Source organism: Equus asinus, chromosome 12 (assembly GCF_041296235.1).
Source record: "Equus asinus isolate D_3611 breed Donkey chromosome 12, EquAss-T2T_v2, whole genome shotgun sequence".
NCBI classification, from domain to species: Eukaryota; Metazoa; Chordata; class Mammalia; order Perissodactyla; family Equidae; genus Equus; species Equus asinus.
This window is the reverse complement of record NC_091801.1, coordinates 59,181,773-59,207,676: the sequence shown is the minus strand read 5'-3', so window position 1 is coordinate 59,207,676 and position 25,904 is coordinate 59,181,773. Positions and strand designations below refer to the sequence as shown.

The 25,904-nt window shown below is 35.9% G+C and overlaps 1 protein-coding gene across 5 annotated transcripts in view; it reads left to right on the top strand.

The window, feature by feature from the left end:
- Nucleotides 1–25,904, top strand: part of CSMD3 (CUB and Sushi multiple domains 3) — a 1,176,027-nt gene that overhangs the window by 733,683 nt on the left and 416,440 nt on the right. For all 5 annotated transcript variants that reach the window (XM_044781000.2, XM_014843283.3, XM_070481504.1 and 2 more), the window contains one exon: nucleotides 22,676–22,858. In XM_044781000.2, coding sequence (XP_044636935.2) covers nucleotides 22,676–22,858 — 183 coding nt within the window. The remainder of the gene's footprint in view (nucleotides 1–22,675; nucleotides 22,859–25,904) is intronic.

Sequence of the window (25,904 nt, the reverse complement as noted above, 5' to 3'; positions counted from 1 at the left end):
TCCATGGTATGTTCTTGGCACCTTTGTTGAAGATTAGCTGTCTGGGGATGTGCGGTTTTATTTCTAGGCTTTCAATTCTGTTCCATTGATCTGTGTGCCTGTTTTTTTGTATGAGTACCATGCTATTTTGATTACTATGGCTTTGTAGTACATTTTGAAGTTGGGGGTTGTGATGCCTTCAGCTTTGTTCTTTTTTCTCAGGATTGTGTTAGCAATTCAGGTTGGTTGCCCCATATGAATTTTAAGATTTTTTGTACTATTTCCATGAAGAATGTCATTGGGATTCTGATTGGGGTTGCATTGAATCTGTAGATTGCTTTGGGTAGTATGGACATTTTAGCTATGTTTATTCTTCTGATCCATGTGCATGGAATCTCTTTCCATCTCTTTATGACATCATCTATTTCTTTCAATAATGTCTTATAGTTTTCATTGTATAAGTCCTTCACCTCCTTGGTTAATTTATTCCTAGATATTTTATTCTTTTTGTTGTGATTGTAAATAGAATTGTATTCTTGAATTCTCTTTCTCTAACTTGCATTTCTAGAGTATAGAAATGTAACTGATTTTTGTGAGTTGATTTTGTACCCTGCAACTTTACTGTAGTTAATTATTTCTAATAGGTCTCTGATGGATTCTTTAGGGTTTTCTGTATATAAGATCATGTCTTCTGCAAAGAGTGAGAGTTTCACTTCTTCACTCCATATTTGAATTCCTTTTACTCCTTTCTCTTGCCTAATTTCTCTGGCCAAAACCTCCAGTACTATGTTGAATAAGAGTGGTGATAGTGGGCATCCTTGTCTTGTTCCTGCCCTCAGAAGGATAGCATTCAGTTTTTCCCTATCGAGTATGATGTTGGCTGTGGGTTTGTCATATATGGTCTTTATTATGTTGAGGTAATTTCCTTCTATCACCATTTTGTTGAGAATTTTTATCATAAATGGCTGTTTAATCTTGTCAAATGCTTTCTCTGAATCTATTGAGATGATCATGTGGTTTTTATTCCTCATTTTGTTAATGTGGTATATCACATTGATTGATTTGCAGATGTTCAACCATCCCTGTGTCCCTGGTATGAATCCCACTTGATCATGATGTATGATCTTTTTGATGTATTGCTGTATTTTGGTTGCCGATATTTTGTTGAGGATTTTTGCATCTATGTTCATCAATGATATTGGCCTGTAGTTTTCCTTTTTTGTGTCGTCCTTCTAAGGCTTTGGTATCAGAGTGATGTTGGCCTCGTAAAATGAGTTAGGAAGCATTCCATCTCCCCTAATTTTTTGGAATAGCTTGAGAAAGATAGATATTAAATCCTCTCTGAATGTTTTGTAGAACTCTCCACAGAAGCCATCTGGCCCAGGGCTTTTATTTTGGGGGATGGTTTTGATTACTGTTTCAATCTCTTTACTTGCCATTGGTCTATTCAGATTATCTATTTCTTCTTGATTCAGCTTTGGGAGGTTGTAAGTGTCTAAGGATTTATCCATTTCTTCTAAATTGTCCATTTTGTTGGTATATAGTTTTTCATAGTATTCTCTTATAATCCTGTGTATTTCTGTGGCATCCATTGTTATTTCTCCTCTTTCATTTCTAATTTTGTTTATCTGAGCTTTTGCTCTTTTTCTTTGTAAGTCTGACTAGTAGTTTGTTAGTTTTGTTTATCTTCTCAAAGAAACAGTTCTTTGTTTCATTGATCCTTTCTACTGCTTTGTTTTGTTTCAATAGCATTTATTTCTGCTCTGATTTTTATTTTTTCTCTCCTTCTGCTGACTTTGGGCTTTGTTCTTCTTTATTTAATTCAGTAAGTTGTAGTTTGAGACTCCTTATTTGGGATTTTTCTTGTTTGTTAAGGTGTTCCTGTATTATGAATTTCCTTCTTAGTACCGCTTTTGCTGCATCCCATATGAGTTGGTATGGTACGTTTTCATTTTCATTTGTCTCCAGATATTTTTTGATTTCTCCTTTAATTTCTTCAATGTTCCCTTGGTTGTTCAATAACATGTTGTTTAGTCTCCACATCTTTGTCCCTTTCTCAGCTTTTTTCTTGTGATTAATTTCTAGCTTCATGGGATTTTGATTGGAAAAGATGCTTATTATTATTTCCATCTTCTTAAATTTGTTGAGGTTTCCCTTGTTTCCCAATATATGCTCTATGCTCAAGAATGTTCCATGCACACTTGAGAAGAATGTGTATTCTGCTGTTTTTGGATGGAGTGTTCAATATATGTCTATTAAGTTCAAGTGGTCTAGATTTTGATTTAATTTCACTGTTTCCTTGTTGATTTTCTGTCTGGATGATCTATCCATTGATGTGAATGGTGTGTTGAGGTCCCCTACTATTATTATATTGTTATTAAGATCTCCTTTTAGGTTTCTTAATAGTTGCTTTATGTACTTTGGTGCTGCTGTGTTGTGCACATAGATATTTATAAGTGTTATGTCTTCTTAGTGGAGTGTCCCTTTGATCATTGTATACTGCCCCTCTTTGTCTCTCTTTACCTGTCTTATCTTGAAGTCTACTTTGTCTGATATAAGTATTGTGACAGCTGCTTTCTTTGGTTTGCCATTTGCTTGGAGTATTGTCTTCCATCCCTTCACTCTGAGCCTGTGTTTGTTGTTGAAGCTGAGATGTGTTTCCTGTAGGCAGCATATTGTTGGGTCTTGCCCTTTAATCTATCTTGCCACTGTGTCTTTTTATTGGAGAATTCAATCCATTTACCTTTAGAGTGATTATTAATATATCAGGGCTTAATGCTGCCATTTTATCACTCATTTTCCAGTTCTCCTGTCTTTCTTTTTGTTTCTTGTCCCATGTGTTTTGATCTACCAATTGAGTTATGTAGTTTTTCATGCTGGACTTCTTTGTTTTCTCCTTATTTATTATTTGTGTCTCTGTTCTGCTTTTTTGTTTAGTGGTTACCATGAAGTTTGTATGCAAAATCCTGTAGATAAGATAGTCCATTTTCTGAGGGCCTCTTATTTCCTTAGACTAAACTGATTCAGTTTCTCTTCCTCTTCCCTTCCTATGTTGTTTTGTCACATCTTATCCCATCTTGTGTTGTGAATTTGTGGTTAAAATGACAAGATTATCTTTATTTTTGGTGTTTTCCTTCCTTTTATATTTGATGTTATACTTGAGTATTTGCTCACCTGTTCTGATGTGTAGCTACAGTTTTCTGATTTTGTCTACCTATTTATCTCCTCACTCCAGACTTTGTAACCTCTTTCATCCTTTTGTTGTTTTTCAGGTATGATGGCCTTCTTGAGGATTTCTTGTAGGATTCTCTTGTGGCTAAAAACTCCCTTGGCTTTTGTTTATCTGGGAAAGTTTTTATTTCTCCATCATATCTGAAGGATATTTTCACTGGATAGAGTATTTTTGGATGAAACTTTTTGTCCTTCAAAGATTTGAGTATGTCATTCCAGTCTCTCCTAGGCTGTAAAGTTTCTGCAGAGAAATCCTCTGAAAGCCTCATAGGGGCTCCTTTGTAGGTTATTTTCTTCTGCCTTCCTGCCCTTAGTATTTTTTCTTTGTTATTCACTTTTGCCAGTTTCACTACTATATCCCTTGTAGTAGGTCCTTTTACATTGACATATTTAGGAGATCTGATAGCTTCTTTCACATGGATTTCCGTCTTCTTCCCCAGGTTTGGGAAATTCTCTGCTGTTACTTATTTGAACAAGCTTTCTCCTCCATTCTTCTCTTCTCCTTCTGGAATACCTATAATTCTTATGTTGCATTTCCTAATTGAAATGGACATTTCTAGGTGACTTTCTTCATTTCTGTTTATTCTTAGTTCTCTCTCCTCCTCCATCTGGAGTGTTTCAATATGTCTGTCCTTGATTATGCTGATTCCCTCCTCTAACATATCTGCTGGAGTGTTCAGGGAATCCATATTTTGTTTTATCTCATCCATTGTGTCTTTCATCCCCAATATTTCTGATTGAGTCTTCTTTATAGTTTCAATCTCTTTTGTTAAGTAGCTCCTACACTCATTGAATTGTTTGTCTACAATCTGTTTTATCTCGTTGAGTTTTTTGATGATAGCTATTATGAATTCTCTACCATTTAGATTACATATTTCTGTGTCTTCAGGACTGATTTCTGAGTTCTTGTCATTTTCTCTCTGGTCTGGAGATTTAATATAATTTTTGATACTTCTAGAAGGTGTGGCTCTGTTTTTCTTCGTCCTGGTATTTTTGATCACCGTTACTAGCTACCACCACTAGGTGGGGGTGAAGAACTGTGTATTCTGAGCCCTCTGTGTTCCACCAGGATCCCAGGTACTGGAGCAGGTGCTTGGCAGGTGGTGGGGAGAGGTACTTTCTTCTGCATGCACTCATGGGCTTACTTGCTCTGCCCTCGCTGTCTGCTCTCCTGGGGTGTTGGCTTGATGAAGTCACCCCTGCAATAGCTTTCACCTTGATAGGGGGCTTTCTCCTAGGCTGCAAGGGACCTCAGAGATCTTTGATGTTCCCACTAAGGGGTGCTCCCTCCCACCTTTCTTCCCTCTCAGAGGCTGCACACAGCCCTGGATCACAGCCTTTCGGGGAGGGAGTGAAGTTTTGTCTTACCCTGTTCCACCTCCTCTGAGGGGAGCTCCAGTCTCTCCACTCTCCAACATATGGCTGCATGGTTGTCTCAGACATCTTTTGTGTTGCATGGATGTCCTCTGTCAGAGTATGATTGTCTTATTGTATCATGGAGGGGACAGATCACCAGTAGAGCTTACTCTGCCATGATGGTGATTTCACTCCATGAAATATTTTTTGCGCTTCTGCACCTCTCAATATATATCTGCATTTCTCACTTCAAATAAATTGCAAATTTTACCACTTGTACAATTACTTATCACCTCTGTTTTGGTCACAACTCTAATATCCTTTACTTTGCTTTTCTTGAATTATTCCAATGGCTAATTCCAGTTTCCTCTCTTGGATCTGTTCTTCTCATAGATTCCAGGTTAGTTTTAGCTCTGTTACTTCTTTACTGCAAAATCTTTAGGATCTACTCCATTCTTACACTGTCAATTCCACTCTGACTAGATGCAAGAAGTTGTCCACTGTCTGTCTATAATTTGTTTTTCCACTCATATCTTGTAAAGTTTTTCCTTGTTTAAACTTTAACTTGTGTCTGTCCTTCTGTAATGTATTTTCTAATTCCTGTCTAGAAAAGTTCTCTTTACTCATTAGGGACCAAATGAAATTCAACTCCTTTGAAACAATCTTCTGTGATTGTCCCTACACTCATTCACTTCCAACCTGAAAATAATCCTTCAGAGGATTTCTAAAACATCTTGAATAAGTAACACCACCATTTTTTCACATATTGCCTTACCCTAAAATTATTTATATTCATATTATATAACTAATAATATTTCTGTCTTTATACACAAAATCTATACCTTACTCAACTTTTAAAACTTTACAGTGCAAAATGTCTCTTGCACATATTGTATTGTTGAATGAATAAAACCAAACACCTGACTTTTTTCTAGTCTTCACATTTTCCAAACAGCATATCCCAAATATGACTTGATATTCTTTTAAAATTATGTAGTCATTCATCTTACTATTTGAGAAGAGTTAAAATGCAGATAAGTTTCATGAAGTTACATGATGATTCAAATTCAAACTAAAATATAGATGATTTATATAGGATCCTCTCCTGAGAGATGGGGAACAGAGCCCTCAGAGCCTGAAAGATAGACAAAGACAAGGGAGAAGTGATTATCGTAGGAGCTTCAGAGACCTAAGTTATAGGAAGAAGCTAGCTCCAAAGACCTATTATTAAATTTATTTGTTGTTTCCATATCTATCACCAGTGCTCCAAACATGCCTGATTAAATGTTATGTTCATCTCCTTGAGCAAACACCTACCCAATTCATCCAGGACCCCCTCCCACTAATGATTAGCTCAGTACATATGGGAGCTCTGTATCTCTTTCTTAGATTGAAAGAGGTTGTGTGGATAGTCCTGGGACTTAATTCTATAAAGGGATATTACTGTATCAGTGTTATTATTTTTAAAACAAAAGGTATATTCTGCTCATTTCTTGCACTCTGGCTTTTCTCAGTGTAGTCTTTTATAATAATAAGAGTGAGATTCTTCTTACTTGCTTTATAAATATACCTCCAACTAATTATAAGCCTTTCACCATCTGGTAGATCCAGTAAGAGCAATAATGTTTAGAAATTTTTGATGACTGCTGTTAGGCTGCCAGCAGTTATGATTCTTTTGAAAGAATAATCCATTTACTTTGATTGCTATTATAGTTCAAAAAATATTGATCTATCCCTGCTTGAAAACTATTTTAAACAGGTAGCTACAGAGATTTAGACAAAAACCTATATTTCACTTTGTTCTTTCATTCAAGGTACTGCAAAAGAAAATGTTCAAAGAATAGACAGTTTAAGTGAAGTGGCAAGTGAACTTTGCTATGTTGAGTCTCCTTATAAAAAGGAATGCTTCTAGATACTTTCATTTTACTGCTCCATTATTAGACTATAAGTTTCCAAGGGAGTAGGATCATGTCTCTTTAATTGACTGTATATCATGCTTAGTTCATTTCACACAAAATTAGTGTGACTGCTATGTGTGGAGTATTTGTTGGATGTTCATCATCAGAATGCTTTATCAATGACTTATTCCTGCTTAGAAAAACGTCAGTTGCTTTACCTTGCACACAATGCTATGCCACATATCCCTATCCTCATTTTTTTTCTTTTAGTCTTTTTATTTTTTTATTAAGATTATGATAGTTAACAACCTTGTGAAATTACGGTTGCACATCATTATTAGTCATGTTGTAGGTACACCACTTCACCCCTAGTGCCCTCCCCCCAATCCCTCTTTCCCCTGGTAACCACTGATCAGTTCTCTTCGTCTATATGTTAACTACCACCTATGAGTGGAGTCATACAGAATTCCTTTTTCTCTGTCTGGCTTATTTCACTCAACATAATACCCTCAAGGTCTATCCATGTTGTTGTGAATGGGACGACTTTGTCCTTTTTTATGACTGAGTAGTATTCCATTGTATGTATATACCACATTTTCTTTATCCAATCATCAGTTGCTGGGCACTTAGGTTGGTTCCATGACTTGGCTATTGTGAATAATGCTGCGATGAACATAGGGGTGCATGGGACTTTTGGAATTGCTGATTTCGGGTTCTTAGGATAGATACCCAGAAGTGGGATGGCTGGGTCATAAGGTATTTCTATTTTTAACTTTCTGAGAAATCTCCATACTGTTTTCCATAGTGGCTGCACCAGTTTGCATTCCCACCAACAGTGTATGAGGGTTCCTTTTTCTCCACAGCCTCTCCAACATTTGTCACTCTTGGTTTTGGATATTTTTGCCATTCTAACAGATGTAAAGTGATATCTTGGTGTAGTTTTGATTTGCGTTTCCCTGATGATTAGTGATGATGAGCTTCTTTTCATGTGTCTATTGGTCATCCATATATCTTCTTTGGAGAAATGTCTGTTCATGTCCCCTGCCCATTTTGTGATTGGGTTGTTTGATTTTTTGTTTTTGAGGTGTGTGAGTTCTTTATGTATTATGGAAATTAACCCTTTGTCAGATAAATAACTTGTAAATATTTTTTCCCAATTAGTGGGCTGTTTTTTTGTTTCAATCTTGTTTTTCCTTGCCTTGAAAAAGCTCTTTAGTCTGATGAAGTCCCATTTATTTATTCTTTCTATTGTTTCCCTCATCTGAGAGGTTATGGTGTCTGAAAAGATTCTTTTGAAGCTGATGTCAAAGAGTGTACTGCCTATATTCTCTTCTGGAAGACTTATTGTTTCAGGCTTAATCTTTAGGTCTTTGATCCATTTTGAGTTTATTTTAGTGAATGGTGAAAAAGAATGGTCGATTTTCATTCTTTTACATGTGGCTGTCCAGTTTTCCCAACACCACTTGTTGAAGAGACTTTCTTTCCTCCATTGTAGGCCCTCAGCTCCTTTGTCGAAGTCCTATCCTCATTTCTTACCTCACCCTTCTTGTTCCTGAACTCCAGCCGTGATCAGCTACTTGAATTTTTCCAATCATGTTTTCCACACTATCATTCCTTTGGTCAAACTGTCCCATCTACCCAGAATGTCACAAACTACCACACATCCTATACTGTCCCCTGCAACCACACACATCACTGCAAATCTGCTCAATCTTAGTTCTTGTTTCAGTTTATGGAATCTTTTTAGCCTTTCCACTCCTAAGCAAAATTGTTCATTTTCTTCTCATGTTTCTCATATATCTTATTCTAAAATTTCATTATCATACTTTTGTTTGTCTGCATACTTGTCTTTTCATGGTAGGCCATAATAGACTGAGTCTTATTCACCTCTACCTCCCCAAAATTTTCGATATAGTACAATTTCAAGGCATTTTTATTGAATGAACATACCAATACATGATTGAACGAGCAGATGAATGATTGAATGCATGAATGAGTAAGATCACTGTACCTGAAAAAATTGGTAGTGAAGCTATCTGTAGTTAGCTAATTTACTGGTTGATGACATCAACTAGTTGAGATTTTTATGTAAAAATTCTTTTGAGCACATCTCTGGGTTTCCTAATCTTAGTCAGTCCCCCATATTATCCTTTTGTCATAGACACTGTGCCTAGTCCCAAACTGAAAGCAAACACTAAGGAAGTCCTTGAAGGATCTCAAGTGTATAAACAGTGGGTCAAACTTTAAGGACACTATCTCAAGAGCTAGTCAGGGAGAGGAGTCGCTTGTCACTTTACATTTCATCTTTAAGGTAACCCTTAAGTCAGAATACATGGAAATGCATTTAAAATCTTGAATCATCTTGGAGTTTTAAAACATTTACATTTTGTGGCATAAGTGCTGACCAGAGCATTGTTTGTTCTCTTTTTCTTAAAAATATGTGCAAAGGAATTTTAAAAATGTATCCTGAATACACCTATTTGGCAGGTCTTATAAACTGTTTTTTAAGGGCTGGGGTTATGAAATACAGTTTTTTGTGGCCATAGTTTCTAGCACAGTTCTTGGTACACAGTATATGCTTAGTATATATTGAACTGAAATTAATTGATTATAACATTTTTTTTTTTTTTGAGGAAGATTAGCCCTGAGCTAACTACTGCCAATCCTCCTCTTTTTGCTGAGGAAGACTGGCCCTGAGCTAACATCCGTGCCCATCTTCCTCTGCTTTATATGTGGGACGCCTACCACAGCATGGCTTTTTGCCAAGCAGTGCCACATCCACACCAAGGATCCACACCAGCAAACCCCAGGCCGCCAAGAAGCAGAACATGCCAACTTAACCGCTGCACCACTAGGCCGGCCCTTGATTATAACTTTTAAGTTGATAAGACTAGTCGTTAGATTTTCTGAACTAAGATACTTTATCATCATCAGGAAGTGTTGTGTTTTTTTTTCTTTAATTGATTCCCACCTCATCCCATTAAAATGTTGTGGATCAGTAAAATAAATTTATATGCTAAGGAACTATTGGGTTAACATTAGTTCTCAATTTTGAAATTATTATATTGTACTATATTGAAATTTCAAGAAATATGTAATTAGTAATATTTGAAATGCCTACTTTCATACGTTATTTATTTTTAATTAAATTAGAGAATAGTTAGTCTCTTCCCTAGAAACAACCTTGGTCTCATTCTCTTGTATTCCAACATGTTCTCTTGAAAGAGAGAAAGAGAGTGGAGTTATAATTGTTGAGTAGGGTCTTGCATAAAACCCCAGGAAACCCATGGTCAGAAGACAGTCTGATAATCACTGGGTTGGAGGAAAATGCTACATAATCCAAGTTCGTAGGGTTCCATATCTATTGTCGTGGTCTGTTCAGGTTGCTATAACAAAATACCATAGACCGAGTAGTTTATAAACAACAGAAATTTATTTCTCACAGTTCTGGAGGCTGAAAGTCCAAAATCAAGGCTCCAGCATGGTGGCCTTCTGGTGAGAGTTCCCTTCCTGACTCATAGCTGGTGCCTTCTCTGCTGTGTCCTCACATGGTGGAAGGGGCAAGGGATATTTCTGCAGCCTCTTTCATACAAGCACTAATCCCATTCATGAGGGCTCTGACCTCATGACCTAATCACCTTCCAAAGGCCCCCACCTCCTAATACCATCATCTTTGAGTTTTGAGAGGACACATTCAGACCATGGCACCTATGAAGGCTGGCAAACTCCTTGTTTTTGTGTACAGACATTAACTGTGGTTCCCTCATTATCCTCTAAATTTGAGACCTGGGCACTGAGATGACAGAATATAAACGGTTTTGTCATAAATCAATACAAACATAGAAACAACTCCAAATTAATGATATGTCAGATAGAATCATATTTATAATCAAAAACAAGCACATTGTTTTTATCACAGATTAAGAGTTCCTAATTCTATTAAACATATTAAGATGTTCAATAAGTTTTTTAGGTGAAATATGATTAAAAATTGAGTATTTTTTGAGTGCTTCTATTTGCTATATCTCAAAAGAATGTGTAATTTAACTACTGACTGAAGATATTCTTCTGTACTAGCTCTGTTGGAAATGGTAAACTTCGAGAGTCTTATCTCAGGGTATATTTATCAGCATTCTGAATTTTGAATATTTTTTATTAAATGGTTGTACCTAATCTGAAGCTTTTTAAATGTCAGTGTTTTCATCATGATTATAAAATACTTTACACATTTATTATTGCAAATATGTCCTTCATTACTTTGCTTGTTAAGTTATAGATTTCCTTCTCAAAACCTCTTTAAATGTTGACTCTAGTCTCATTTGTCTGAGATGCTTGAAGGTGAGACCAAGTTTAACTCACAAGGTCTTTTCTAGCTGCGTGATTCTATGTTTCATAACCTTTGTAAGCCCGTTGCTAAGGTAATGAGATTCTCAAGAGGCTTCTTAACATTAAGAATCAGCAAAACTGCAAGTTTTACAGATCACTTTCTTTTAACCTACACAGTTTCTCTGTGAAGTATTTGAATTACAGTGTCAACTGTTGTCAAGTCAGAGATTGATCAATGAGAATTTCTATGTCACTTTAAGGCCAGATGTTAGTCTTTGGCTCGAAATCTGATTGAATTTAAAATTAGAGTTTATTACTTTAGGCATCAAGGATCAAAGTTACTTGGTCACTAAAAAAAACGGTGATGAAAGAGTCCTTTTATACAAATTTCAACCACTGCCATTTAAACCTATATTTCCAGTTTCATCCTCAGCTCACTGCAGGAGAGCCTTCTGGAGTGCTCTGCTTATATTTCTTCTGACCTCCCATCCTCATTTATTTTAGCACCTCTTCTCCAGATTCTGATTTCTTTCCTTCCACAGCAGGGAAGAAAAAGAGCAGAACCAGGTGCTACTCCATGGGTGCCAACCTCTGACCCTGGGAATGGATATTCACTCTGTTCCTTCCAAATTTAGTTGTGAGTGGTACACAGTATTTACAGGACTCCCAATGGAGGCAAAATTTGTTAAAGGAATCTCAACCCAATTTTATATTCTAAGAGACAAAATATTATAAGATAATAGAATCAAGTATCAGTAGGATGCTAACAATTCTTTTTGTGCTGCATTTGTGCTGCATGTCAATACTAAGTTATATATATCAGTCAGGGGCACTGTAGGAAACAAATGGCACCTTTACACTGGGTATGTGTGGGCAGAGCTTAAGGAAACTAACAAGAGCTTATACAGTATCCCTGGCTGATGACGGTAGGGACCATTATCACCTTCGGAAGTGATAACCAACCTCTCAGAGGACAGCTGCATGGAAAGGGTAGCCTGACATAAGCTTGGCTTTCAGTGAAGGAACACAGCCATCCCAAGGTGATCAGGCAGAGGAGTTGGGTGAAAAATACTCTACTGTAGACTTTTCCCAACCTTCTCATCCTGTCTCCTGCCAGTGTCACCTGTTCCCTGTTCACTTGTTGCACGCAGAGAAAGTTGTGTAACAAAGGAGCCTGCTTATTGTGGGTCCATGGGGGTCATCCTTTACTCTTGCTCTCAGGGGAAACAAGCAGGGCAGAAAAGGGTAGAGAATGGTTCTTGATAGGTAATCAGAAAATATCCAGCACTCATATCCTACAATTATAAGACAACCATAAAATTTAAATTATTCAAAAAACTTAGCTGGAATGTGTCATTCTATGATTTTCTGGATATGTAGTTCTCTCTATGAGAATTTGTGATTGTTTATATTACTTACTAATAGAACCATATACTTTTTTATGCTAACTCTTTACTGCCTTCCTTCCTTCTTTATATATTCCACAATATTTCTTGAATATTAGGCTGAGAAAGGGTCGTATAGTGCTTAAGAACTCATATGCCAGAACCAAACCGCCTGGGTTTAAATCCTAGCTCTGCCACTTAGAATTTGTGTGACTTTAGGCAAATTACTTACCTCTTTGTGTCCTCATAGAGCTATGTCAGGATTAAACATAACAAGTGCTTATAACTTTGCCTGACACATAAATGATATATAAATGTTTATTGCCATGTATGTCGACACTTGAAATGCAAAAGTGAATAAAAGCTCATGGGAAGAGACAGATGAGTAAATACATAATTATAGTAAAATATATGGACCAATGTAAGTATGCCCTAAGGGCTATAGAAGCCCAAAGAAAGGAGCAACTAACTGTGCTTGCAAGCTCAGAGCAGTCTTTACGGAAGAGGTATAGTTTGACCTTGAGAGATGCATAGGAATTTCACCAGGCTTTACACACTGGGAGAATGCCATCTTTCCAGGCAGAGAAAATGACATGCCTAAGGGCATGTAGGTGTGAAAGGGAACAGCAAGTGACATACCTGACACTTAGGTAGCTTGTAGGAAAATGGTGGGAGATAAGACTGGAGAGACAGGAAAGGTTTTGATCATGAAAGCCTTCCATGGTAAGGAATTTGAAGAGATCTGAATAGCTTTAAAATCACTCTGATACCATACACAGGTGAGATTAATGTGTCCAAGCATTCAAGACAAAAACCTCTCTTAAAACTGATGTTGCTATCTTTTGCATACTGGAATCAAATTCATCTGTGTCTTTTCCTTAATTATTCCGGTACCTGGCTCACAGTATTCTCTCCATGCTTTCTCTCAAGTAGCATGGAACAGTGGAAAAGAGTGTGGTCATTCAAGTCAGGTAGATGTTGAATATAATCTCCTTTGAACTATTTCTACATATATGAAATTGGTCAGCCTCTCAGAACTTCATTTTTTCATCTGTTAAGCTGGAATAATAGTACCTCACTCTGAATGTTTCAGTACAAAAAACATAAATTAAAACAATTATAGTATTTAATAAATATGCTGTCAAATAACAGTCACTCAATAATGGCAGCTAATATTATTATCTTCTTGGAAATAACATCTATGTTTGCAACCTTGAGATAGTCCGGTACTTTGTCTGTTAATTGCTTGCCAGTGATAAGTTGCTTGTCTTAGTTTTAGTTCCCTAGAAAATAGAGGCTGAGGTGAAGCTTATGGACTTTGTGGGGCCAGAGAGGCAGTGCAATTCCAAGACAGCAAAAATAAGGGGGAAAAAAAGATATAATAGGGAAACAGGGGAATTAAATATAAGGTGGCATGTTGAGCAGTGTTAATGAGTGGCCACAGCCTCGTAAGAAACACAGTTGCGTGTTTGGTCATGTGGGTCATGTAGACCAGCCGTGCTTTGGAACTGTTTTAGGGAAGGAGAATGGAGCAATTTATCTCCTGGTTTGCTTTCCATCTCCCGCCTCTTGGTGGTCAAAGTGCATCCCTCAGGCATTTAGTTCTTCACAATTCCAGATGCCAGTGCAGCACCTTAGGGAAGATCAAGTTTCCAGCAATCTCATGGGGTCAAATCTGGGTACTGGAGCTGCTATAATTTTTGCTGCAATGGAAAAGATAAAGTAGACTCCATGCCTCAAAGTTGCGGGGGCCTGAGACAAGTAATGTTAGCAGAGGAGCTGAAAGAAGTGGTCATGAGTGTCACTTCTGCCACATTCCATTCATTAGAAGCTAGTCACTAACGCTGACATATAATCGAAGAGGAGGATTGGACTCTACCTTTGGATAGGGGGAGCATCAAAGAATTTGCAAACAAGTTTTAAAACCATCACAGAACCTTTTGAGAGCAAGATGCAAATATAATTCTTCGTCACTCCCAAATATTCAATCAGATTGAGTTTCACCAAAACAAAGACTGTCTCTCACGTAACCACAAAACAACCATCCAAATTAGAAAATCAGTGTTGATGCCCTACTACTACATAATTCATGAATCCATTAAAATTTCACTATCCAAAATTGTCTCTTTTTCCTTCTTTGTCCAGGATTCCACGCATGGAACTGTTGTATTTACTTGTCATGTCTCTTTTATTCCTTTCAATCTGGATGGGTTCCTCCTTTTTACCTGTCTGTCATGACATTGACAACTTTAAAGACTACGTTGTAAGATGTCCTTCAATCTGAGTCCATCCAGTCTTTCCTCATATCCAGACGTAGGCCATGCATTCTTGACAGAATGATCCTCATCATCTTAGTGCATCACATCTGGAAGCAAACAATGTCAGTATATCCCACTTTGGTTATGTGATTCTTGATCACCTAGTAAAATTAGTGTCTTCCAGGTTTTTTTATTGTAACATCACCATTTTCACCTTTGTGATTAACACATGTTTACAGAGAGATAATCCAAGACTATGCATTTATCTTGTTTATCAAACATTCACCGGGCATACAAAATCAGATTGGTGGCTACCAAATGCTGATTTTCTGTTTTCATTAATTCTGCATGTTTTTAACTGTCATTCTACATGGAGGTATAGTTTTCTCTTCTCTCCCATTTATTTATATTAGTATGGGTTTGTGCATTTAAATTTTATTCAGTCAGTAGTAATCTGTCATCATCAATGTTTTGTTGGTTAAAGTGTCCCCAAATGGCCAGTGGAGCCCCTTCAAGCTGGCCTCTATGACCTTTTGATATGTCCCCACCATTCCTTAAGCATCTATTCTTTTTTTTTTTTTTTTTTTGACAAAACAAGGTGTTTCAGGCTCATCTTGCACTTTTCCTTGTCCAACCCTGGAAGCAGCCTTCATGGGTCCTGTTAGTGAAGAATGGTATTTAGATCCAAAATTTGGGCACTCAGTGTGCTTGTTGTTATAGGGGTTTTCTGCTTTTAGGACTCTTAGTGGATGGAGCTAGAAAATATATGTGCATATTTACATGTACATGTGTGAGTGTGTGTGTGACATATGATATATACATATATGTATACATACGTTCATCTATATCTATCTAAAATTTAAACATGAATTCACACCAATTCAAGTTTAGTTCAACCTCTCAGGATTCTTTGTAGCCTTCCCTTGTTCCACATTCCCTTTTTGATAACAAGAAGTGTGGCTACCATTATTCTTTATACATTTATGGTTTTAATAATACCATTATATATACTTAATCTCCCAACCTTCCTGGCTGCCTCCTTGGCCTTGCTTCTACTTGTTTGGCCCCCAGCCACACTATCACCTACTTGACCTCACTACCTCCTCAACCCTTAGTACCCTACCACTGCCTTTGCTATAGGCTGAATATTTGTGTCCCCCTGAAATTTATATGTTGAAACGTAATGCCCAATGTGGTTTGGAGGTGGGGCTTTTGAGAGGTGATTAGTTCTTGAGAGTGGGGCCCTGATGAATGGGATAGTTCCCCAAAGAGCTCCCTCACCTCTTCTACCATGTGAGGATACAGCGAAAAAACAGCTGTATATGAACCAGGAAATTGGCCCTCTCCAGACGCCAGATCTGCTGGTATCTTGGTCTTGGACTTCCCAGCATCCAGAATTATGAGAAACACATTTCTGTTGTTTATAAACCACCCAGTTTATGGTATTCTGTTACAGAAGGCCAAATGGACTCAGGCAGCCTCCTAAAACAACCAGGCCACTGCCTATGGAAGAAAAGAGAAGCAAAAAGCTCCATGTCTTTTCTGGTACTGCTCTTCTCCTTCCACCTGGGATACCTTTGCTTCCTGACTCTTCTCCAGTTCCCTCTTTGGGATAACTCTAAGAGAACTCAAGAATCACCTCTTCTGTGAAGCCCTTACTTTTCGCCAACCTCTAACTCCAAGAGGACTTTACTGTACACTAATCCCCCCTTATTCGTGGTTTTGCTTTCCAAGATTTCAGTTACCTGCATTCAACCAAGGTCCAGAAGCAGATGATCCTCCTGGCATATCACCAGAGGTCAACAGTAGCCTAGCACTACATCACAGTGCCTACGTCATTTACCTCACTTTATCTCATCACGTAGGCATTTTATAATCTCACATCATCACAAGAAGAAGGGTGAAAACAGTACAATAAGATATTTTGAGAGAGAGAGAGAGACCACAGTCACATAACTTTTATTATGTATATTGTTATAATTGTTCTATTTTATTTTTAGTTGTTGTTAATCTCTTACTGTGCCTAATTTATAAATTAAACTTTATCATAGATATGTATACATAGGAAAAAGTATAGTATAAACGGGGTTCAATACTATCTGTGATTTCAGGCATCCACTGGGAGCTTTGGAACATGTCCTTCTCAGATAATGGGAGACTGCTATAATGTCCTTTGTGCCCTCATTTAAGGGCAGGGACCACATCTTATTTGTCTTTATATTCCTAATGCCTGATATTATTTTGATACGTATTAGAAACTAAATGAAGTTTCGTAAATGAGTAGTTAATGAGTGAAAATTCCTCCACAATAGCTTGGTGATTAAGACGTTGAATTCAGACAAACCTAAACTCTGCTATTCACAAGTTTTGCGAAATTGGGCAAGTTTATGTCTTTGTCTGTTTGAGCTATTATAACAAAAATACCATAGACTAGGTGGCTCATAAACAATGAACATCACAGTTTGGAGACTAGGAAGTCCAAGATCAAGGCACTGGCAGATTCAGTGTCTAGTGAGAGCCCATTTCCTAGTTCACTGATGGCTGTCTTCTCTCTGTGTCTTCACTTGGCAGAAGAGGCAAAGGAGCTTTTTAAGGCCTATTCTATGAGGACACTAATCCCATTAATGAGGGCTGCACCCTCATGCCCTAATCACCTCCCAAAGACTCCACCTCCAAATATCATCACCATGGGGATTAGTTTCAATGTATGAATTTTGAGAGGACACAAATACTCTGTCTATAGCATTACTTAACTTCTCTGAGCTTCAATTTTCTCGTCTGTAAATGGAGATGACAATAGTTCTTTCACAGGTTTGTTGTGAGGATTAAATTGCATAATGAATGTTTAAAAAAATGTTTTCACAGTGCTAGTACAGTTTCATGGGTCAAAAAATGATAACTGCTGCCAAAGGGGACTGGTCTGGTGGTGTAGTGGTTAAGTTCGTGTGCTCTGCTTCGTTGGCTTGGGGTTCACAGGTTCAGATCCCAGCACAGACCTCATACACTGCTCATCAAGCCATGCTGTGGCGGCATCCCACATGCAAAAAAATAGAGGAAGATTGGCACAGACGTTAGCCCAGGCCCAATCTTCCTCACCAAAAAGAAAAAAAGAGAGAGAGAGATGCTATTATTCATAATTGTTCTTTGTGCGTATCTCTACTATAGCACTCATCTGTTGCATATTAATTCTTTGTTCAGATATCAGTTTTGCCTTCCTGGGTAGAAAAAATTGTCAAAGTGAGTGATATGTAATAGGTGTATGTTTATTTTACTTACTGCATATTGTTTTCCAGTCTAAGAGAGAGTGTTGCAGCTTCAAAATTATACATTGTTTTGAAAATATATCCTTGGTGTTTGTTTTGTTTGTTTGTTTGGTGAGGAAGATTGTCCCTGAGCTATCATCTGTGCCAGTCTTCCTCTATTTTGGATGAAGGTCACGACCACAGCATGACTTGTTGAATGCTGTAGGTCTGCACCCAGGATCCAAACCCTCAAACCCCAGACTGCCAAAGCAGAGTGCACAAACCCGATGACTATGCCACCAGGCCAGCCCCAATAGATCCTTGACTTTAAATAATATTGTGTTAAAGGAGTAAGGAAAAAATGTGGTTTCTAAATTGTAGAGTAAGCACTTACTCTCAATACTAACTCAAAGTTGATGGAAAACATATTAAAAAAAATACACTGATGCTTAAGAATAGGAAGAGAAAATCTCAACTGTTATGAGGCTGAAAGAGATCTCTAAGATAAATAAATATAAAGAAACATATAAAGATAGGGAATATAGAGGTAAGGTGAGAATTTCGTAAACCACTGCCACCATGGGAGGCTGTTGCTGCAGCTTCTGTGTAGGCAGCCATTGTGCATGAGGGCCAAACCTCCAGGGAGGAGGCCACTGGCAATCCTGAGAAACTGCAGTAATTGACACCAAGGAAAATATTTCAGCTACATAGCCAAATGCCCAGACAGGGAGTCCAATGCAGTTATCAAGAGGGAAGCCTCCCCAACTCAGGATGAAGACCACAATTGTGGACTGCAACACAGATCAACAGAGGGAGAAGTTTATACCTAGAAGTACAAGACAATTCTGACATTAGAAGAAATAAGCCTGAAGGTGGGAGAGGTAGAAGGTGAAGATGGGGAGTGCAGGAAGTTTATAGTTGTAGAGAAGCAAACAAACAAAAACATGTATTTGTTTATCTTCCACATATCAGTGGAGTCAGACAAACAGTAATTGTCTTTCTCTATCTGACTTATTTCGCTTAGCATAGTACACTTGAAATTTATATAATGTTATATATCATGTGACTGACCTCAGTAAAATAAATAAAAAATTTTAAAAATATGTATTTGACATCTTGTGCAAAACCAACAGTTCTGTCCTCTCCTAAAGTACTTCCTCCTGCATATTTCATCATAAGCTTAACTACCATTATGATTCACCGAATATATTTTCAAGTATGCTGCTTTAGAAGAAAGTTTATTCTGCTAGTCTCTCAGTAAACTTCTGTTTATACCCAAGGAAACAGTGAAAAGAGCAATCAGAAAATAACTTTAAATAATTGTACTAGATAACCTCACAAAAGTAAAGAGGGAAACTGTATCCATGAAAAAAATAATAGAAGGTTATGAAACAATAAAAAGTAATAACAACCATTAAATATTCAGTAAATAACATAATTTTTAAGTGTATGGGTTGAATTTGGATTAGATAAAAGTGCACAGTAAATTGGAATTTATAATCCATATATATTTGCATGTAGATAGTTCTTCTGGAATGTAGAATAGAGAATTTTAAAAATGAAAATTTGAAAGATTGAGCAACATGAAGGCTAAATCTCAAGGTTTCAACATTCAATATAGAGGAGTTTCAGAAGGATGAGAGCATGTAAGAAACAAGATTTTAAAATAAATAATGATAACTTTTTAGAACCCCCCCAAAAAATTACAAGTTATTTGACAGTAGAAATCTATCAAACACCAACTTAAAAAAATAGATTTAAAAACAAATACCAGGTAGGTGATTGTGACATTTAAAAGCAGCAAGTTTTTAAAAGGAATCCTAACGCTTATGGGAAAGGAGAAGATGGGGCAGGGAACAAATTAATTATAGGAGAATTAAAATCAGTTTGATATCGTGTTTATCACCAGGAATACTTACTAGATGGAAGACCAGGGAAGAACATCTTCAAAATGCTCTGGGAAAATAATGCTGAATTACAATCCTATACCTTGCCAACTATCATTCATTAGTGAGGGCAAAATAAAGACATTTTCAGATGAAGAAGAGCCTATTCTTTCAATAACAGAAAATATTTCAATGGGAAGGTATAAGAGTAATAACCTTCTCTGAGCCTAGCAGCAGTGTCATCCCAACACCACCTAGTGCTTAATCCCACTATTCCCTGCTCAACATTTTCTCTCTGTAGCATGTACTGCTTTCTAAAATAAGATATTACTTATTTATCGTTTACTATTTGTAGACTTCCAGTGGAATATGCACTACCGGAGAGCAGGAATCCTTGTCTGTTTATTCATCCATCTATCCTACATTCCTGGAACAGAATCTGGTACATCGTAGGTGGTCAAATAAGTATTAGCTGAAGAAATTGAATGAGTGAATGATTTTTTTAAAATATGTGAAGTGAACTTGATTCCACTATAAGAAAATGTGGTAAAATCCATACTCTCTTTGGGCCTTTAACACACTTCTTTTAGAAATTATCAGAGAGCATGGTCAAAAAATAATTGAAGGCATAAATAATTTCAATTTGACAAATATAAAAAATTAAATTGAATATATCTTACTGATGTATCTGCTGTGAGACTTGGATATGCTTATACTGAATACTAAAGCAATAACATTACGAATCAACAACAGAATGATAGCCTCGACCCATAAATTTAAAACAACTTTGAAATTATTTATGAGTTGAAAAGGAAATCCAAGTGGAAATTACAGACTATTTAGAAGTGAACAAAAAACTGTGCCGATAAAGCAGGACTCTAAAGAAATTTATAGATTCAAGTGTATTTTTTTTTTTTAGGAAACAAGAAAAGTGGAAAATAATCTAATAAAAAGAAAAAAAAACCCCTAAGATTTCAGCTCCAGAAGGCAGAAAAAGAATAGGAAAATGATGCAGAAGAGAGTTGAAGATAGAATCCAAAATGATAAAAAGGAAGATGTTTAAATAAAGTCAAAACAATAGAATTGATCAGCAAATGTTGGTGCTTTGAGTAGACTAATAAATTTGACAACTCTGTAAATATGAGCAAAGAAAACTGGAAGACTAATCACAAATAGCATTAGTAGTAAGGCAGATGCATGACATATTTATAAAGAGATGTTTTAAAATCTTGTAACACAATTCTATTACTATTAAGCTACTAACCTGGCAAACTTCAGAAAATATCACTTCTCTAACATATTTAAGTTGCCAATATTGCCACCCGGTCAAAAAAAAAAAAAAAAACAACACCCTTCAATAAGAAAATAACTTTAGAGGAGCTTGAAATAGTAGTCAGATGTCTGCCTCAAAAGTATACCAGACTCAGCCAGCTTTTTTGGTCACTTTTTAACATTTAAGAACCCAATTTCTCCTGTTATCCAAACTAATCTAAATACTAGTGAAAGTTGGAAAATTATGAACCTCTTCCTTTGATATTAAATCTAGATAGGAACAGCACAAAAAATAAAATTTATAGGCCAGTGTTGCTATGATATAGATCAAAATAAAATATCAAATAAAATCCAGTATAGGGGTCAGCCTGGTGGCACAACGGTTAACTTCACCTGTTCTGCTTTTGGTGGCCTGGGGTTTGCTGGTTCGGATCCCAAGTGTAGACCTATGCACCACTTATCACGCCATGCTTTGGCAGGCATCCCACATATAAAATAGAGGAAGATGGGCACAGATGTTAGCTCAGAGCCAGTCTTCCACAGCAAAAAAGAGGAGGATTGAGAGTGGATGTTAGCTCAGGGCTAAATCTTCCTCAAAAAAAAAAAAAGAAAAGAAAAAGAAACTCATTATAGCCATCTATGGTTTCTGCTAAGGATACAAATATGTTCAAAAATACCTCCAAAATTATTGTTTGGTTAAAAAAAGAGCAAGTTAGAAAATAATATTGACTATAGAATAATACAATATAAAGTATAATACATATATTATTATATATACATGTATTAAAGTATAATAAATATATAAAATAATACCACATAGTTTTGTAGAGAAAATTTTTATATTTACATAAATACGGATGCTTATAATGTTACGTGTTATATATGTCTTTGTATAATCATAAAAGAACTGGAAAAACACACACCAAATTTATGCTGGTAGATTATAGAACTGGGAATGTGTGATTGTTTTAGTGTTTTAGTCAGGAGAGGCCATTTATCTCAAAGTTTTAGTTTTTAATTTTAATTTTCATTTTTTTGCTGTTTGTTTGAAGACAAAACTATTGATCTGATTTCATGTGACTTAAAAACCAAAATAACCACCATAGTAATTTACTACTGACATACATAGCTTCACAATGAAGATCCTAGACATTTGGAGTTTCTTTGACTATATGTCAAAAGGATGTTTAAATGTGCTCTTAAGGAAATTTTTTCAACCTCCTTCAGGTTAATTTATCCAAAAATGCATTTATTGAGAAACTTAGCTGGGTAATTTGGAATGCAAAACTGATTCCTGCCTCGAGGAGTTTTTTGGCGGGTCTAGTTGGGGAAGTAATTCCGTCAACAACTGCGAGGGAGAGAGCACATCCGGTGAGAAAGGTACATATACACTGATTGCTGTAGGAGCACAGAGGCAGAGAATGTTACCTCATGTCCTGGTTGCCATCTAAGGATTTACTGTATCATGTACGGACTGCAAAAAATATGAAAAGTCTTTGGGATTTGGGAAAAATACATATGTATGTATATGTGTGTTTGTATGTATATTGTACAGACAGAAAATGTGAATCTTGTCATAACTGCTCTATTAGAAGCAACCACATTATCTCTGATGACCTCAATTTCCCTATTTACAAAATGAGAGGAAAACACTAATTGTTCCATAAAGATTATTTCATCAAATCATGTCCATAAGAGTGGCAAAAGGACAAAAAATGAGATTGGAGAACGTTTTCATCTTTTGCTCTTAAACGTGTCAGCTATAGTGAGTGCACTTCTCCTGAACCAGTTTTGTGGATAGCGAACCCCTTGGAAGGTGACTTTTATCTTCTATTTTTGCAGAAATTGAAAAAGAAAGTTGTGGCGATCCTGGTACACCTTTATATGGAATTAGAGAAGGCGATGGATTTTCTAATCGTGATGTTTTAAGGTTCGAATGCCAGTTTGGGTTTGAATTAATTGGAGAGAAATCCATTGTTTGTCAGGAGAATAACCAATGGTCTGCAAACATACCCATCTGTATCTGTGAGTACCAAATGCCTTGCTTCCAGATAGCATATGCTACCCTGTCCTAGCATATAATTGCTTTTGTAATTAATTGCAAAGTGCTGGAACCATGTAATTATTTTTGAACGAGTAGCACTTTGTGATACTGTCTTTAAGAAGTGTGCTTATGCCAAATTATAAATTTCATTACAGATTTAAATAAAGTTAACATAGTTCACTTGATAATTGCAAATTATATATTACGTGTGTTCTCATAACACTTTATTGGTGGCATTTTATACTTTATAGATAGCATACTTCTTATGGAAATTATACGTCTGAGCTGATTCTAATAGACTCATTTATTTTAACAAGATAGTATATGCTTATTTGCAATCAAAAACACTTAAAATATTTAAAGCCTATGTTCTATGTATAATGCATTAACTTATTTTTGCTTGTAGATGCTCACATTAATGCATAAAGTGCCATTTATTTATATTGCACAGAATAAAATTCATTAATGTTTATGTTATAAAATATGCTTAGATTAAAAGAATGTATTTCTTCAAATACATTAAAACATTCCAATTTAACTGCAACAAAAATATAATTTGTATTATATCTGGATGCACTTTTAGGTTCAGTTAAATATTATCTTCATTACCAACAAATACAACTTAATAGGTATGAGTGCAATATTGAAAATTTTGCATTTTAGTTTTGAATATTCACAAATGATAATATATAAGCCAATAATCATGAAGGTAAAAATAAATTTCTGTTTTTCAAATATAAGACTTTTATCTGTATCCAATTTATAGTGATAATGCTTTACATTTGTGAAATCCTTTACTCCCTACAAAGGCGTTAGCCTATTCTTTACTTCAATATTTAACTGGTTTTAAAAAACAAGTCGTTGGGGCTGACCTGGTGGTACAGTGGTTAAGTTCATGCACTCTGCTTCGGTGGCCTGGGGTTTGCAGGGTCAGAGCCCGGGCACGGACCTAGCACTGGTCATCAAACCATGCTGTGGCAGCATCCCACATAAAATAGAGGAAGATTGGCAGTAGATGTTATCTCAGGGCCAATCTTCCTCACAAAAAAAAAAAAGTAGCATTTTTCAAGACTTACGTTTTACCTGAATTATAATATATATCCTGCAAAATACACATTTTCATTTATTGGAAATGTTGAGTGTTTAACATTTTACCATTATTTATCATTTTTAATGATGTAACTGAGAATTTTGAAAGTGAGTAGAGGCCAAACATTTTCTAATATATATATATCACATAGTTAGAAAAAAAGAAGACAAAAAAGAGCAAGTAAACATCATTGTTTCTCATTGTAGTGTTCTTGATACATATTGCCAAGATAACTTATCCTACATTTCAGCAAAGTGGATCTTTTTAGAATCTGGCAGAAATTTCCCTAATTAAATATCTTTTGCTTGCTCTTCAGGAAATCTAGGAGAGGAAGTGTGCACAGACTCCCTTAATAGAACTCTGTCAGTTTAGGGCCAGTGCTCACCCCTAACCAAGTTCACCTTGTGAAACTCCTGTTTTGAGAGAAGAAAATACATTAGGAGATTCTGATTTGATTCTGTCAGCATCATCTAAAAAGTTTAATAATACTTCAAAGATTTTACTTGAAGATCTGTAGTTCTAAGTGTTCCTCCAAAGAAACATTGTTGATATAATATTGGAGAACCTATTAATATATCACATCAAAAATGAAAATATTTTTGTCATTTTAAGGTGTTAAAATGCATTTAATAAAATATTTAAAATAATGCTGATGAAAACAAATTTTAAAACTCTTGAAAATCCTAAGAACACTTTTTACTATTTTAAAAAGAATTCAGTCTTGCATCCTGATATATGATAAATATGTAGCAATTAATAGTTCCATTATATACCAACAATAGCTAATTTGAAAGTGTAATTGAAAGAATTTATTCGGAAAAATAAAGTTATAAAATACATGGAAATAATCCTTACATAAATCCAAATAACTCATAGAAAATTATAAACTTGTTGAGAAAAGAAAATTTAATGAGAAAAAAATAGAGATTGATGCCATGTTCCTGAATGAGAAGACATTATATTAAATATATGAGTTATATACAAATTGCTTTGAAATTTCAACAAAAATCCTAACTTTCTTTGGGAGCTTGACCTACTGTACTGATATAAAGCTAGGTAAAAAAACAAGCAAGAATAGATATGAGAATTTTTTAAAAGCAAAGTACTTATGTGGATAAGAAAGCATAATATTGTTATTACCATAAAATTATCATGATACCCACAGAAATATAACACTGGGTGAAAGGAAGTTACATAAAAACTTCATCTAATATAATTAAGTGTTTAGAATGTTATATAGACATCTACCTATCTAGCCGTTGGGGGAAATTAGCATGGCAGAGTTTGGTCAGCCGTTTACCCAGGTGGAGATCATTTTAGAGACTGGCAAACTAAATTCTGTGGGGAAAATCTAGCCTGAAGCCTAGTTTTGTAAATAAAGTTTTCTTGGAACATAACCATGTACTTTCATTTATCTATTGTCCATGGCTGCTTTCCTGTTACAGTGGACAAGTAAGAAGTTGCAAAAGAGACCACGTGGCTTGTAAAGCCAAAGCATTTACTCTCTGTCCCTTTACAGAAAAAGTTTTCTGACCGTTAATTTAGATCAAGGATTATAGAATCAAATGATTGCAGGATGCAGGCGCGTAAAAGCATGAGGAAGGAACAGGACGAAGCATGGGTGCACCTATTATGGAAGTGATAGGGAACTGGGTGCAGTGATTTTTCAAGAGCAGCTAGAACTCCATATGTTTTTCTCCTCAAATGTGAAAGATGATGTGTTAAAAATGGGATTTCAACTTTTTTGTGGGGGCATAAGAAAAAAATCACACATTTGCAATCTGGATTCAACCCAATAATGGCTGTCAGTTTCCAAGCTCTGGTTTTAACTCTAACATCATTCCACACAGAAAAAGAAATTATTATAAAGTATGTATAAAAAACAATAAGAATTATATATATAAATGTATATGTATATTATAATTACATGTAAATTA